Here is a 16,140-nt window from a genome sequence, read left to right as displayed (position 1 = left end):
AAAGAGAGTCATCCATCTTGGTCCTACTGTGCGTGTAGCACAGCGGACTCCTTTGTGTCCATATGAGAGGCACAAACAACATTATTAAGGCAATTTCACCTCTCATATCACATCACAATTGGACTCATCTATTAGGAGGGTCGGGGGGCTCACGCCATCGGAGATTTGCAGTTGATGCTGGATGCGAGACGCACCGCTGCGTGGATCAATGCTGGTGCACGTGCATGCTCAAATAAACATACGCATGCACGCAGGACAATAGCACTGGGCCTATTATCTACACAGGTTATTTGGTACAAATGCTGCTCCTGTCAATTACCCATAAGACTCAGTTTCTTCTTTTTCAACCCACAGGCTACCTACAATCCTTATACTGACTGTCTGATGAACATTCGGCATTGAAAAAATAAGCTTTGATGTGATGGGCTGAAGTTGTCTTATGGGTTGTTTAAACAGTTCTACTGAAAACAAACTCTGTTCACACAGATCCATGGTTGTGGCTAAAAAGGATACAGCAACGGCCAAATTCTTATGCATTCTTGCTATTTTTATTCTAATCCTACCCCCAAACCTAACCCTAAACTCAACATTTTATGGGATTTAGGCTGTAGCTGTATCCCATCTAGCCAACACCTCTGTTTTCATCCTAATCCTACCCCATACTAACCCTAAACTCAACATTTTATGGGATTTAGGCTGTACTGTAGCTGTATCCCATCTAGCCAAAACCTCTGTTTTCATCCTAATCCTGCCCCATACTAACCCTAAACCCAACATTTTATGGGATTTAGGCTGTAGCTGTATCCCATTTAGCCAGAACTTCTGTTTTTATCCTAATCCTTACCCCATTCTAACCCTAAACCCAACATTTCATTGGATTTAAGCCGTAGCTGTATCCCATCTAGCCAGAACTTCTGTTTTCATCCTAATCCTAAGCCCATATTAGCCCTAAACCCAACATTTCATGGGATTTAGGCCTTAGTTGTATCCCATTTAGCCAAAACCTCTGTTTTCATCCTAATCCTGCCCCATTCTAACCCTAAACCCAAACATTTCATTGGATTTAAGCCGTAGCTGTATCCCATCTAGCCAGAACTTCTGTTTTCATCCTAATCCTAACCCCATATTAGCCCTAAACCCAACTTTTCATGGGATTTAGGCCATAGCTGTATCCCATCTAGCCAAAACCTCTGTTTTCATCCTAATCCTGCCCCATACTAACCCTAAACTCAACATTTTATGGGATTTAGGCTGTACTGTAGCTGTATCCCATCTAGCCAAAACCTCTGTTTTCATCCTAATCCTGCCCCATACTAACCCTAAACTCAACATTTTATGGGATTTAGGCTGTACTGTAGCTGTATCCCATCTAGCCAACACATCTGTTTTCATCCTAATCCTACCCCATACTAACCCTAAACTCAACATTTTATGGGATTTAGGCTGTACTGTAGCTGTATCCCATCTAGCCAAAACCTCTGTTTTCATCCTAATCCTGCCCCATACTAACCCTAAACTCAACATTTTATGGGATTTAGGCTGTACTGTAGCTGTATCCCATCTAGCCAACACATCTGTTTTCATCCTAATCCTACCCCATACTAACCCTAAACTCAACATTTTATGGGATTTAGGCTGTACTGTAGCTGTATCCCATCTAGCCAAAACCTCTGTTTTCATCCTAATCCTGCCCCATACTAACCCTAAACTCAACATTTTATGGGATTTAGGCTGTACTGTAGCTGTATCCCATCTAGCCAAAACCTCTGTTTTCATCCTAATCCTGCCCCATACTAACCCTAAACTCAACATTTTATGGGATTTAGGCTGTACTGTAGCTGTATCCCATCTAGCCAAAACCTCTGTTTTCATCCTAATCCTGCCCCATACTAACCCTAAACTCAACATTTTATGGGATTTAGGCTGTACTGTAGCTGTATCCCATCTAGCCAAAACCTCTGTTTTCATCCTAATCCTGCCCCATACTAACCCTAAACTCAACATTTTATGGGATTTAGGCTGTAGCTGTATCCCATTTAGCCAGAACTTCTGGTTTTATCCTAATCCTAACCCCATTCTAACCCTAAACCCAACATTTCATTGGTTTTAAGCCGTAGCTGTATCCCATCTAGCCAGAACTTCTGTTTTCATCCTAATCCTAACCCCATATTAGCCCTAAACCAAACATTTCATGGGATTTAGGCCATAGCTGTATCCCATCTAGCCAAAACCTCTGTTTTCATCCTAATCCTACCCCTAAACATGATTTTGAGAAACGCTTTGGAAAAGGGAGTTGGGCAGAGTATCAAAACACACTTGTAGCCAATGCATTAGTAAGGAGTGTGTTTACTAACCCACATCGTTGCCTGGGTTGCGTATGTGTGGGGCGGGTCTATCAAAAGAAGGTCCAGATTCTATTGGGGAACGGGCATGTATGTTTAGGTGATTTCAAATATCCACATTGGCTTTCAGAATTCATGATTAAGGTCATAGGTGTTTCCCTACTGTTTTCATCGTAATTCTACTTCAAAACTTAACCCTAAAACCATAATTTTATGGAAATTAGGCCATGGCTGTATCCCATCTAGCCCTACCGGTTGTGGCTAGAAGGGATACAGCTGTGGCCAAAATCTCGTAAAATTTCGCAGAATAAGTGCTTTTTCTTCCCAAACCTAATACCAAACCCAAATGACCAGAAATTGTTTTTATTTGACCCAACAATGGGTTAAAACATCCCAGCACATCCCATTTGACCATATGCTAGGCTGAAAGTATTTTTATACTGTTTTTATCATAATTCTACCCCCAAACCTATCCGTAAAGCCAACGTCTCGCGAGATTTGGCTGTAGCTGTATTCCCTCTAGCCTTTGCCTCCAAAACTCAGATCCGCAATGCGACTAAAACAATTTATAAATGCCAGGCCAGTAGATGACGATGTGACACGATGTGCGAAGACGTAATGCACATGCAAATGACATCACTGTTTTTACAAACTCAAATTTTTGATGTTTACACAGAAACGATTACTGTGTAGTTTTAAAAAATGTGGGCTTTGAAGCCATTTTTAAAAAGTTTGCATTTTCAGGCACCCGAAACTCAAAGGTTTTCAGTTTTGTTGTTGAAAATGGTTTTGTGTAAACAATCCCTTAATATAATAGAATATTTACAGTATTTTCCAGACTATTAGTTGCTCCAGAGTATAATTCGCATCAGTCAAAAATGCATCATGAAGAGGAAAAAACATATACAGTATAAGTCGCACTGGACTATAAGTCACATTTATTTAAAAAATGATTATTCTTTTGGGGGACATTTTGTTTGTTTAGTCTTTCTCCGTTGTCTTTAAGTTAATGTTTCAGTTAACAGTTTTTTTCAGGGGTAGACTACAGGAGCAACATATAGTGCCCTCTCATGGCTGTAGACAGTAATGTTTTCCTTTGGTTCATGTTAGTCAGTGTGAATTCATTTTGTCATATAAGTCACACCTGACTATAAGTCACAGGACCAACCAACTTATGAAAAAAAACGTATAGTCCAGAAAATACGGTACTATAGGGGCTGGACACTATAGTCAATTGAGGATACCAAAATAAAGTAAACTGTGACATATTATACGCAAAAATTCTTCATATCAGTAAAGATTCCAGATAAAAATGTGGGACCCAAATTATACACTTTGACCTGACCATGTTTTTCTTAAGTGTTTTTTCTTTAATTGCTAATGCGACCTTTTCACAGCAGAGTCTGAACAAAATAAAGCAATGCTTGGTAATTGGTTGACCTTAATTGGTATTAATTGGTATTATCTAATTGTGTACTTACATATAACAGCTGAAGGCTATTCAATAAACTTGATAATGTGAGAAATGTTGTAGGTGTCTAAATACATTTTGGCTTGACCCTACATGTCAGTAAGGCATGGCACTGAAGGCACTGACTATTCATGTATAAAGATGTTAAGAGTGTAAACTAGGCATAGTGAAGAATACTCCTCATCTAATCAAGTTTTCTTACACCATAACAAAATAGACTTTAAAGGCCTGATGGACAGTGTAACACTCATGTTCAGTAAATACAACACAGCCCAGCGGTAGACCATACAGAATCTCGTTGACACAAAACTACTGTTCTGACAAGCCGTTTTACCCAGCAGCCTCTCTGTTTGCAGACACTGGGAAATCCACGAAGAACTCATCTCGCATCTCGTCTCTGCTGTGATCTCAGTCTTTGAATCACGCTGCTTATATTAATGCAAACAGCAGCGTATCGCAATTTTCAGCGGCGGGCAAATGCCATAGTTTCCCTGAGCAGATTGTTCTGCGGGTTTTTTTCACCATGACACTTGGCATCAGTCAGCACGACTTAAGTCCCCGCCAAACATCTGTGCACTGATGCTATGAGCCACAAGGCCAGGCTGTCAGCAAAACGCCAGGAGACAAACTCCACAATATGGTAGATCTGTTGATCCGAGTACTTTTTGTATTCATCGGTGATGTGATTCTCAATGCTGATTCAAACTCTTAAGAGATGCTGTTGAACAGATGTGTGTATTACTGAGATATATGCTGACAAGTGATGCTGGGGTCCAGAGGGAATGTTAAAAATAATGTAACTTGAGTATATGTGTAGGTGCGGCATGTTATATTTTACGTTACCATAAATTTGCTGCTTTGTAAGTCAAAAAATGAAGAGTTTGGTTCCAAAACGCAATAAATCCATTGTGACTAATTTCGGTAAAAACGTGTTTTCTATATCAAGAAAGTGACACGATAAAAAACACTACTTTCCGTTACAAACTTTCACATAGCATCTTTAGGTTCTAATAACATAAAAAATTGAAATCCATCATTTGATTTTCAAAGATTCATTATAAAAACTGATTATTTTTTCCGCAAAACGCAATAAATCCATGACAAGTAGTTTTTTTAAAATGCTATAAATCTATTGAATCAATATATAAATGTGCATTCATCTTTGCCATGTTATATTCATTTAGTTGACTAGTGGTATACACTGATTAAAAAAATAAACTTTAATGGGATTAATCAAAACACTTACTTTGTCATATTAATGCTGTGTTCACACCAGCCGCAGTAGAGGCGTCAAACGTGATTTCAATGTTAAGTCAATGCGAATACGTGTTGACGCGCATCTGGAGGTCTCGCGGCGCGAATGGGGCGTTTAGCGTAGACGCACGAATTGTGCGTTGCTGCTGCAAACACGCGAGTTGAACAATTTTTACTTTGGCGGAAAAACGTGCCACGTTAACCAATCAGGAGCTTGCTCTAGTAGTGACTCAAAATGTTCAAGGGGCAAACTAGACGTGGTAGACGCGAATTTGGCGCCTCAAACGTGGCTGGTGTGAACCCACGGTAAGAACACTGTCATTTTTGCTGTTATCTGTAGGACGTCGTCACTGAACTTTTTTGACAGTGTAAAATGTTTTGGTCCTGCTCGATTTTTGTTGACTTCGAGTAAAATAATGGAAAGTTTTTTCATAAGATCCCCTGGGGTCAATGTGTTAGCATAACAGAAGCTTGATGCTTGCGTGTGAGAACAAACAACAGCCGGCATTTTTCCGTCTCCCGAGTGCCTCTCGCGTAAATTATTCGATTTTGAACCACCACAGGTTTAGCAATGCCATCAAAGTATTACTTTGTTTTTGTTTGTTTGTTGATCACGAAGTACAAAGTAAATGAGGGAAACTAGTATTCTGTGTGTATTCAACGCGCCACCATTATTGTTTACAGTGCGTGGAATGGTGCGCTGTGATTTGTTGGGCGGATTTATTGCATTCTGCAGAGAAGGAGGACTGGTATTTATCGCGTTTTGGGAAAAAAGGGAGAATAGATGACAGAATAACATGGCGGATATCGGATTTTGCGTAAAATTAAAAATTAAATTTTTAATACTGACTTGATACAATACTGATTTTGGCGGTAACTTATTTTTTAAAATGCCGTTTATTGCGATTTTACCGAGCCCCTAAGGTGACATTGGAGTAAACGAAATCTAAAGTTTAGTTGCATGTGCTCACACCAAACCTTCACGTGCAGAATCTTATTTAAAGTTTAGTTTCGCGCGCGCACGATAGTTTCACATGTGCACGCGAAACTAAACTTTATTTAATTTTTGCTTCACGTCCCCTTAGGGGCTCCGTATGTTTTGGAACCAAACTCTTCAAATAGTTTACCAAAAGGAACACTGGCGGCTCTAAGATCACAGTTTATGCCTTTCCCATGTGGGTGAGCGTTAACGTGTCTGCTGTATCACAAAAGAGAAACAAACATTTCCCTACGGTCTCTGACTTTGGTTCAGAATTGAACTTAGCATAAAAATATGCGGTGCAAAGTATGCAATTGTTAAATGTTTCACACACAACAGTAGTATGCAACCTCATGACATTACCTTGTTGCCTGGCATCTGTTAGAAATGTAAAAAAATCCAATTTAGCTCAGAGATCTTCCGTTCTGTTCATAATAATATTCTATACTGCAGAAATCATATGCTATTACGAGCACAGCCCGTTTCTAGTGTTCTCCAAAGTACTGCACTGCCAACAGGTTAAGTGAAGCATCAGTGACTAATTGACAACCTAACCGATTAGTGGTCAGAGCTTTCCTGATTGCGTAGCTGCTCTTAAAATGCAATGAAGCCGAAAACTAATCAATGGCACTTCAAGCCCATGTGATAACCTCTCTGCCTGCTTAACTCCAGGAGCACAACTCTGCGAGACAGATAAAGTCAAATTAAACCCACAATATTAAATCTCATGCCAGAACTGGATTAGATCCACATCTGATACTGTACATGCGTTTGCCGGCTTGGTGCACGCATTCATTTTTTCTTTCCTGGTGTGTCCATGTGAGAATTCCCATTAAAGAGGAAGCGGCGTACGGAGAGTAGCTCTAATTAGATGTGCTGTACTGCTATAATCCACGGCATGTATACGGCGAGCTATCAGCAACGGGAAATGGAAAGAGTCCAGTTTTTCAGAGGTGTCAGAAAGGGAGAGCACCCTCTTTGGGTTTACATTTATATTTAAATCAATGCATTTGGCAGATGCTTTCCTCCAAAGGGACCTTTAGGTTGCTAATGTAATGCTCTATCAAAAAAGTTTGCCTCATTTGCAAATCCAGCTTAAGTGGTTAACTGTTTTAAGTAACATGATAGCTAATAATTAGATGCTCTGCAGGTTATTTGCTGTTTAAGCTGGTAAGCCATCCTAGACCAGCAACATCCAGTTGTTTGCATTGGCTTGCATTCAGAGTTTGTTCGCGTTTGTGCTTGGAGAGCACCTACAGGCAAACATGGGTACTACAAGGCTTTATGGTTTTTAAGTAATTAAAGGGATAGTTCACCTTAAATGCAAGTTCTGTCATCATTTTTCATCCTTGTGTTGTTCTAAGTCTGTATGAATTTCTTTTTTCTGATGAAAACAAAAGAAGATATTTTGAGAAATGATGGTAAACACACAGCAAATAGTGGCCATTGACTTACATAGTAGGAATAAATATGATGAAATTTAATGTGAACCGTCAACCATCATTTAGCAAAATATTTTCTTTTTTGTTCATCAGAAAAAAGAAATTCATACAGGTTTAGAACAACATGAAGATGAGTAAATGATGACAGAATTTTCATTTTAAGGTGAACTATCCCTTTAAAACTATTTTAGTCTTATGTTACTTAGTCTACCTATTAAAATAAAATAAAAAAGATTAGACAAATATAAAATTAATTCCTAGATTTCTATTTCATTAACAGCTCAGATAAAATCATAATTGGCTCTGGTCAGGGTGGGCAGTGCCCCCCCAAACTTCGCCTTGCAATGGCTGATTACTTACTAGACCCAGTTTAGAGAAACTAAAACTATATTTTATGGCATAATAGCACTTTTGGGAGTACTTCGACTCGGCGCAGTAACACCCTCCCTCTCCCATTATGAGAGTGAGAAGGGGAGCGGACTTTTCAGGCGAGTCGAGGTGCTCCCGAGGGTGCTATTGCGCCATACAGTGTAGTTCCTCTTTTAAATCTGCTTAGAAAAGCGCTGCGTTTTATTTTGTACCACCAAACTTGCTCGTATAACTACTCGTCTTAAATAGGAAAAACTTTGATGTGTTTGGTCACTTCTAACTTTATCTCTAAATGGTACCATTGAATGAATGGGGCTAAGCTAAATGCTATCCAAGTGTCGCAGCGCACTCCAGCGCTTACGTGCACGCACACAGATGATAGAGGGATGTATCAACAATTCTTAGTTAAGGTAATAACATATTTTAATATTGAAAATGAGTAGACTATTCCTTTAAGATGATCATGAATGCATGGAAGGCTGATACTGGCAGTTTGGGGGACACTGTTTTTTTTAGACTCCGTGCTCTGTGCACCATCAGGACACACTTAACAAGTGCGACACACTTCAAATGGGAATGCATTTCCTGTTACCACACATCAGACATTGTTTACATAATTCACACACTCACAATTGTACAACCCAGTATTTTGGGCGTGATCCAAGGCCCTTTTTTAATCTAACTTTAATTTTGATCACTCAGTGTGATTGCTTATGCTCACAGACAGCCGATTCACTGCCTTCGTGTGGTACCATTTAATTTTAGTGTGTCATATCGAATCACCCAATCAACGCTGTCAATCGTATCCGAGGTCCTGAGAAATATATAGCGTGCATTTGGAAATAAAACACTGTTGATGTTAAAAGAGTCTGCCGTGGCTTTCACCCAAGATCTCACCGGGGTCATATAGTACAACCTGGCAAGCCACCATCGCAAAAGCCAGAAAAAGCCCACGCCTGGCTTAACCGGGCTTACGGCTGCCAATCATAAGCAGGCGAATGCGCATATGTATGCAGCACACATCTGTCAACCCCCCGTAAACAAACATGTTTCGTGCATTTCAATAAGCGTGTTTGCACAAATGAGATGTTTCATCTATGCAAATTTCACAGAACTGAGTTACAATGTAAAGCACTCATTATACAAGACCATCGGACTGAGTGGCGCATCTTCTGTACATTCGGTTTTGATCTACCTCGCTGCAGACAGTGTGCGCATACAAACGTGAAACCCCCTGTAGTCAGCCTGTGGGTTTAAAAAAAATACTGTGTAAGATAAACTCATGTTCAGCAACTTCAGGATATTACCCCTGACAAACGTAGAAATTAAGCAGCGTAATATTCTGATGAAAATCTAACTTAATGCACTGAAACTGGTTCAAAAAATCTTAATGTTGCCATTTTCAACAAACAAGCTCTGCCTTGAAGCATAAATACTTAAAATAACAGCAGGTGTTTGACATTACTGCTCTGTTGTGGCCTTTATTAGCAAGGCGAGCAGCGTGACACTTGCAGGTGAGACAGAGACTCACATTAAAAAGTCAGACTTCTGACCTTCTGTTGCCTGAAGGATGACTTTAAAGTTCAGAGTTGACAAAGTGTGAGTATCACACACACACTTGGGTTTTTATAACATGTTTAGATTTTACTCGGGGCGGGGGTCTATACTATATACTATAATACAGATATTTGACTGATTTGACTTTTCAGCATCATTACAGGTACCCAAGGATGTTTGTCATTAGGGGACACTGAATTATTTTGCTGTCACAATATAATGTCAATACAAGTTTACTTAAAGGATTAGTCCATTTTCTTCAAAAAAATATAGATTATTTACTCACCACCATGTCATCCAAAATGTTGATGTCTTTCTTTGTTCAGTCGAGAAGAAATGTTTTTTTGAGGAAAACATTCCAGGATTTTTCTCATTTTAATAGACTTCAATGGACCCCAACACGTAACAGTTTTAATGCAGTTTAAAATTGCAGTTTCAACGCAGCTTCAAAGGACTCTAAACAATCGCAAATGAGGCATAAGGGTCTTATCTAGCGAAACGATTGTCATTTTTGACAAGAAAAATAAAAAATATGAACTTTTAAACCACAACTTCTCGTATATCTCCTGTCATGTGACGCGACACCGCGACTTCACGTAAAACGTCATCACGTCAAGAGGTCACGAATGACATATGCGAAACTATGCCCCAGTGTTTACAAGAGGACCGTTCCGACATTGTTTTATGTGTAATGATACGAATTAACTCATTCACCGCCATTGACAAGTTATCTCGTCAATTATGAGTTAATATTTAACTAACAAATGTGCCTTTCTGGACGAATGTCAAAGTGAAAGTGTAATACCGCTTTTATCCACTAGATGGCGCCAAACCGCCAATTTATCAAAAACGGAAGTTAAAATGATTTGATGGTTTATTTGAACTGCCTTTATGTTTGATAGTCAATCTGAGTCTGATCTCTAACATAAATTCCTTTACAAAAACGCATTTTTTTAAGCTTTTTGCTCAAAATGTTGTATTTTTGAAGAGAAATATCCATATTTCAGTGGTCAAATTAAGTGGAAAAAGTAAATATATAATGAAACGTTTTTTCCCAATTTTGTTTGTTTGTTTGTTTGAAAGCAGAGGGTGTGTTCTTTAATTTGATATAATTTGTATGTTTATATATTTATAGAAGATAATTTTTCCTGCAAGGAATTTTGTGAAACTTTTGTTAAAATCACAAAAATGCAGGTGGGCAACCTTTCTCAAAAAGGCTGGCGGTGAATGAGTTAATGTCTTTGTGTCAGTTTATTGTTTAAAATGGTCGGCAAATGTGCATTTCATATATGTAACACGTGACCTTTCCACGGCATTACGCAATTACGTGAGGTCTGGCTGGCGCATCACAGGACCAGAGGAAGACGAGAAGTTGTGATTTAAAAGTGCATAATTTTTTTTTACTTGTAAAAAATGACAATCGCTTCGCTAGATAAGACCCTTATGCCTCGTTTGGAATCGTCTTTGAAATTGCAATTTTAAACTGCATTAAAACTGTTAAGTGTTGAGTTAAGTATTAAATGTTGGGCTCTATTAAAGTCCATTAAAATTAGAAAAATCCTGGAATGTTTTCCTCAAAAAACATAATTTCTTCTCAACTGAACAAAGAAAGACATCAACATTTTGAATGACATGGTGGTGAGTAAATTATCTGGACTTTTTTTTAAGAAAATTGACTAATAAATATATTAAAGATAATTTTATAAAAAAAAGGGAAAAAATAATAAAATACATCATAAAGATGTACCAAGTTCTTTTAAAAGCCATAATCATTTTAAAGTCAACACATATAGGGAATGGGGGATCTTCTGAATTGTTTTGTTCGACATCTGAGGGTTGTCAGTTTAGCAGAGTTCCTCATCTGGCATCCAGTCAGCTGTTCCCTAAGTGGTGGTAGCCAGTCTCTATATAGCTAGCAAAATCAAGACACAGTTGGACTCGTCTCTCTGCTAGCGTGCACAATCCAAGAAGGGAAAGGGCATCGGAATATCCTTCATATCGTTGTCTGCACATATCCCAAATGTTTAATTTAAGAACTATGCCATACTGGGACTGCATACTCTAACATACGGTGCACATAGATGATAACCAATTCTTGATCTCGAACCCCATTTTTTTTAGCCGTTGAAAAGCAAAAAGCTTTCTGTTGGCTGAAACAACATGTGGTCCACTTGACCATCCCTCTTGCCCAGAAATTTCGTATAAACTGTACTATTGTACTTTTTGTGATGTAAAATACTATGGTATTTACATGCCACTTCTTTTTTTATTTTATAGAATAGGATGCAGAGGCGGTCGGTGACTTCTTCTTCGAGGGAGCACGATGCGAAGCTTGTCACAACATGTATGTAGTCCGTCATGTTTGTGGTTCGTCATTTCAAAATATGTGTTCGCCGTGTCAAGTGAACCTATGTGCATCACGTGTCATGTCAAAATAAGTGCCTGCTGCACAAACGTCTAAAGGGTTTATGATAAAAGAAATGCTCACGTTTGTCAGATACTCACATAATCTCATGCGTAATCAGAGTTTCTGTGTTAAGTTAGTGTCTTGCGAGTATTTTGTGAACGTCTTCTTTTATCATAAATGGTTTTGACGCGTGTGGAGCAGGCACTTATTTCAACATGACACATAATGCAAATAGGTTCACATGACACTCTGAACACATATTTTGAATTCGCAGCCCTCGGAAGATCAGTCACCAGCCGTCATTGCTCGCATGATAACATCATGACACGTACCCCAACAATAGTACTAATCTAAAGGTAGTTTAGGGTCATTTTTAAAATTTGGAACAAAGGATCCTATTTTATAAATGAGACCCCTGGTCACACAACCCAATCTCAAGGCAAGTCGTGATATAGTCACGAAATATTTGATTTATTTATTCATGTTCATAGATACGGTTTTCTGCTTTTTGTGTCATGATTTTCGGCTTTTTTCGTGTCAATGAGCATGAATGTTTTTTTCGTGTAACGCAACACAAACTTTTATAAATAGTTTTTCGTGTCCGTAGCACAACTTTTTTCGTGTCATGATATGTATTGTTTTTCTTCTTTTTTCTTGAGCATTTATTTATTTGTGTTCATAGACACGATTTTCAAATTTTTTTGTGTCACGATTCTTAGCTTTTTTCGTGTCAATAAGCATGAATGTTTTTTAGTGTTACTCAACACAAACTTTTATAAATAGTTGTTCATGTCCGTACCACAACTTTTTTCGTGTCATGTTATGTATTGTTTTTTTTTTCTTTTTTTCTCAAGCATTTATTTATTTGTGTCCATAGACACAATTTTCTGCTTTTTTCCGTATTTTCGTGTCACTATTTTTTGCTTTGTTTGTGTCAATGAGCATGAATGTCTTTTTCGTGTCACTTGACACAAACTTTTATAAATAGTTTTTTGTGTCCGTAGATAGACTTTTTTTTCGTGGCATGTTATGTATTGTTTTTTTTTTTATCATTTATTTATTTATGTTCATAGAAAACATGTTTTTTTTTTCATGTTTTCATGTCACGATTTTCTGCTTTTTCATGTCAATAAGCATGAATGTTTTTTTTTTTTCGTGTCACTCAACTCAAATTTTTAAAATTGTTTTTTGTGTCCGTAGCACAACTTTTTTGTGTCATGTTATGTATTGTTTTTCTTCTTTTTTTCTTGAGCATTTGTTTTTGTTCATAGACACGATTTTCTGCTTTTTTCGTGTCAATGAGCATGTATGTCTTTTTCCTGTCACTCAACACAAACTTTTATAAATAGTTTTTCATGTCCGTACCACGACTTTTTTCGTGTCATGTTATTGTTTTTTTCTTTTTTTCTCGAGCATTTATTTATTTGTGTCCATAGACACAATTTTCTGCTTTTTTTCCGTATTTTCGTGTCACTATTTTTTGCTTTGTTTGTGTCAATGAGCATGAATGTCTTTTTCGTGTCACTTGACACAAACTTTTATAAATAGTTTTTTGTGTCCGTAGATAGACTTTTTTTTCGTGTCATGTTATGTATTGTTTTTTCTTGATCATTTATTTATTTATGTTCATAGAAAACATGTTTTTTTTTCATGCTTTCATGTCACGATTTTCTACTTTTTCATGTCGATAAGCATGAATGTTTTTTTTTTCGTGTCACTCAACACAAATTTTTAAAATTGTTTTTTGTGTCCGTAGCACAACTTTTTTGTGTCATGTTATGTATTGTTTTTCTTCTTTTTTTCTTGAGCATTTGTTTATATATTTGTTCATAGACACGATTTTCGGCTTTTTTCGTGTCAATGAGAATGTATGTCTTTTTCGTGTCACTCAACACAAACTTTTATAAACTATTTTTTTCCTGTCGTTTTAATTATTGTTTTTTTTCTTCTTTTTTCTTGAGCATTTATTTATTCGTGTTCATAGACACGATTTTCTGTTTTTCGTATTTTCATGTCACAATTTTATGCTTTTTTTAGTGTCATGGAGCATGAATGTCTTTTTCGTGTCACTCGACACAAACTTTTATAAATAGTTTTTCGTGTCCGTAGCACAACTTTTTTTCGTGTCATGTTATGTATTGTTTTTTCTTCTTTTTTCTTGAGCATTTATTTATTCGTGTTATAGACACGATTTTCTGCTTTTTTCGTATTTTCATGTCACAATTTTCTGCTTTTTTTAGTGTCATGGGGCATGAATGTCTTTTTCGTGTTACTCGAAACAAAATTTTATAAATCGTTTTTCGTGTCCGTAGCACAACTTTTTTTCGTGTTATGTTATGTATTGTTTTTTCTTCTTTTTTCTTGAGCATTTATTTATTTATTTGTTTATAGACACGGTTTTCTGCTTTTTTCTTGTTTTCATGTCACGATTTTCAGCTTTTTTCGTGTCAATGAGCATGAATGTTTTTTTCGTGTTACTCGAAACTAAATTTTATAAATCGTTTTTCGTGTCCATAGCACGACTTTTTTTGTGTCATGTTATGTATTGTTTTTTTTCTTTTTTTCTCGAGCATTTATTTATTTGTGTCCATAGACACAATTTTCTGCTTTTTTCCATATTTTTGTGTCACTATTTTCTGCTTTGTTTGTGTCAATGAGCATGAATGTCTTTTTCGTGTCACTTGACACAAACTTTTATAAATATTTTTTTGTGTCCGTAGATAGACTTTTTTTTCGTGTCATGTTACAGTATGTATTGTTTTTTCTTGATCATTTATTTATTTATGTTCATAGAAAACATGTTTTTTTTCATGTTTTCATGTCACGATTTTCTGCTTTTTCATGTCAATAAGCATGAATGTTTTTTTTTCTTGTCACTCAACACAAATTTTTATAAATCGTTTTTTGTGTCCGTAGCACAACTTTTTTGTGCCATGTTATGTATTGTTTTGTCTTTTTTTTCTTGAGCATTTATTTATCCGTGTTGATAGACATGATTTTCTGCTTTTTTCATGTTTTCGTGTCACGATTTTCAGCTTTTTTTCTGTCAATGAGCATGAATGTTTTTTTTTCTTGAGCATTTGTTTATATATTTGTTCATAGACACGATTTTCTGCTCTTTTCGTGTCAATGAGCATGTATGTCTTTTTCGTGTCACTCAACACAAACTTTTATAAACGACTTTTTTCCTGTCGTTTTAATTATTGTTTTTTTTTTCTTTTTTCTTGAGCATTTATTTATTCGTGTTCATAGACACGATTTTCTCCTTTTTTTGTATTTTCATGTCACAATTTTCTGCTTTTTTTAGTGTCATTGAGCATGAATGTCTTTTTCGTGTCACTCGACACAAACTTTTATAAATAGTTTTTCGTGTCCGTAGCACAACTTTTTTTCATGTCATGTTATGTATTGTTTTTTCTTCTTTTTTCTTGAGCATTTATTTATTTATTTGTTTATAGACATGGTTTTCTGCTTTTTTTCTTGTTTTCATGTCACGATTTTCAGCCTTTACGTGTCAATGAGCATGAATGGTTTTTTTCGTGTTACTCAACACAAACTTTTAAAAAAAGCAGAAAATCATGTCCATAAAAAAAACAACAGAATGCTATGGCATGCTGGTTTTGACTGCTTAGTAAATGTAGTGTTTATGTCTACCTCAGCATGTGACTGTTTTTACTATGGAGTAAGACCAGCATGTGCCCCCTCCCACGAATGACGCACCCACGTGCCATGCGATACTCACTTGACAGTGCGCAAGTGCTTAGTTGTGTGTGGAGATATGAGCTTGAAGACCACGTCCAGGCCTCGGTTCCTCCCCAGCACGACCGCAGTGCTCACTGAAAGACCAGACGAGTAATTAATACAACAAAACGTCTTTGCAACACTGCTGAACTTGATACCTCTGATAATATTACGCTTCATAGTGTTGTATAGTAGATCCCCCATCCATCTCCTCTGGGAGTGTGATGTTGTCCGGGATAAGACTCCAGGGGAAATATTAAGAGACTTTACCCATGTAAACAAGATACATGCATATACCCAGGTGACATTTTCTCTATACGGTACTCGCTAGTAGGCAAGCGGTCGCTACAGTGGATTCTTTTGGGGGTACTGTGGAAGACGGGTCGCTTGTCTGCCGTTTCACAAATAGATATATTTTATCAGCTTTTATAATAATGCTGATAAGTAAAAAGCCAGTTTCTCTATATCAAAGGTCAACGTAAACATTGGTCTTTAGTTAAATTCAAATATGCCGCCTGTAATGTAATTCCAGAGCAAACACCTCAGTAAATTCAAGTGTCAGTGCAATTTCAGTGCCT

General features: G+C 37.1%; 1 protein-coding gene across 5 annotated transcripts in view; it reads right to left on the bottom strand.

Annotated features, from left to right (window-relative positions):
- The window catches only part of agbl1 (AGBL carboxypeptidase 1), a 268,981-nt gene that overhangs the window by 193,166 nt on the left and 59,675 nt on the right, over window positions 1-16,140 (bottom strand). For all 5 annotated transcript variants that reach the window (XM_055192774.2, XM_073868563.1, XM_055192771.2 and 2 more), the window contains one exon: window positions 15,564-15,657. In XM_055192774.2, the coding sequence (XP_055048749.1) occupies window positions 15,564-15,657 (94 nt within the window). The remainder of the gene's footprint in view (window positions 1-15,563; window positions 15,658-16,140) is intronic.

Source organism: Misgurnus anguillicaudatus, chromosome 6, assembly GCF_027580225.2.
Source record: "Misgurnus anguillicaudatus chromosome 6, ASM2758022v2, whole genome shotgun sequence".
Taxonomy (NCBI): Eukaryota; Metazoa; Chordata; class Actinopteri; order Cypriniformes; family Cobitidae; genus Misgurnus; species Misgurnus anguillicaudatus.
The sequence above is the reverse complement of the archived record's forward strand: the minus strand, read 5'-3'. Positions and strand labels throughout refer to the sequence as shown.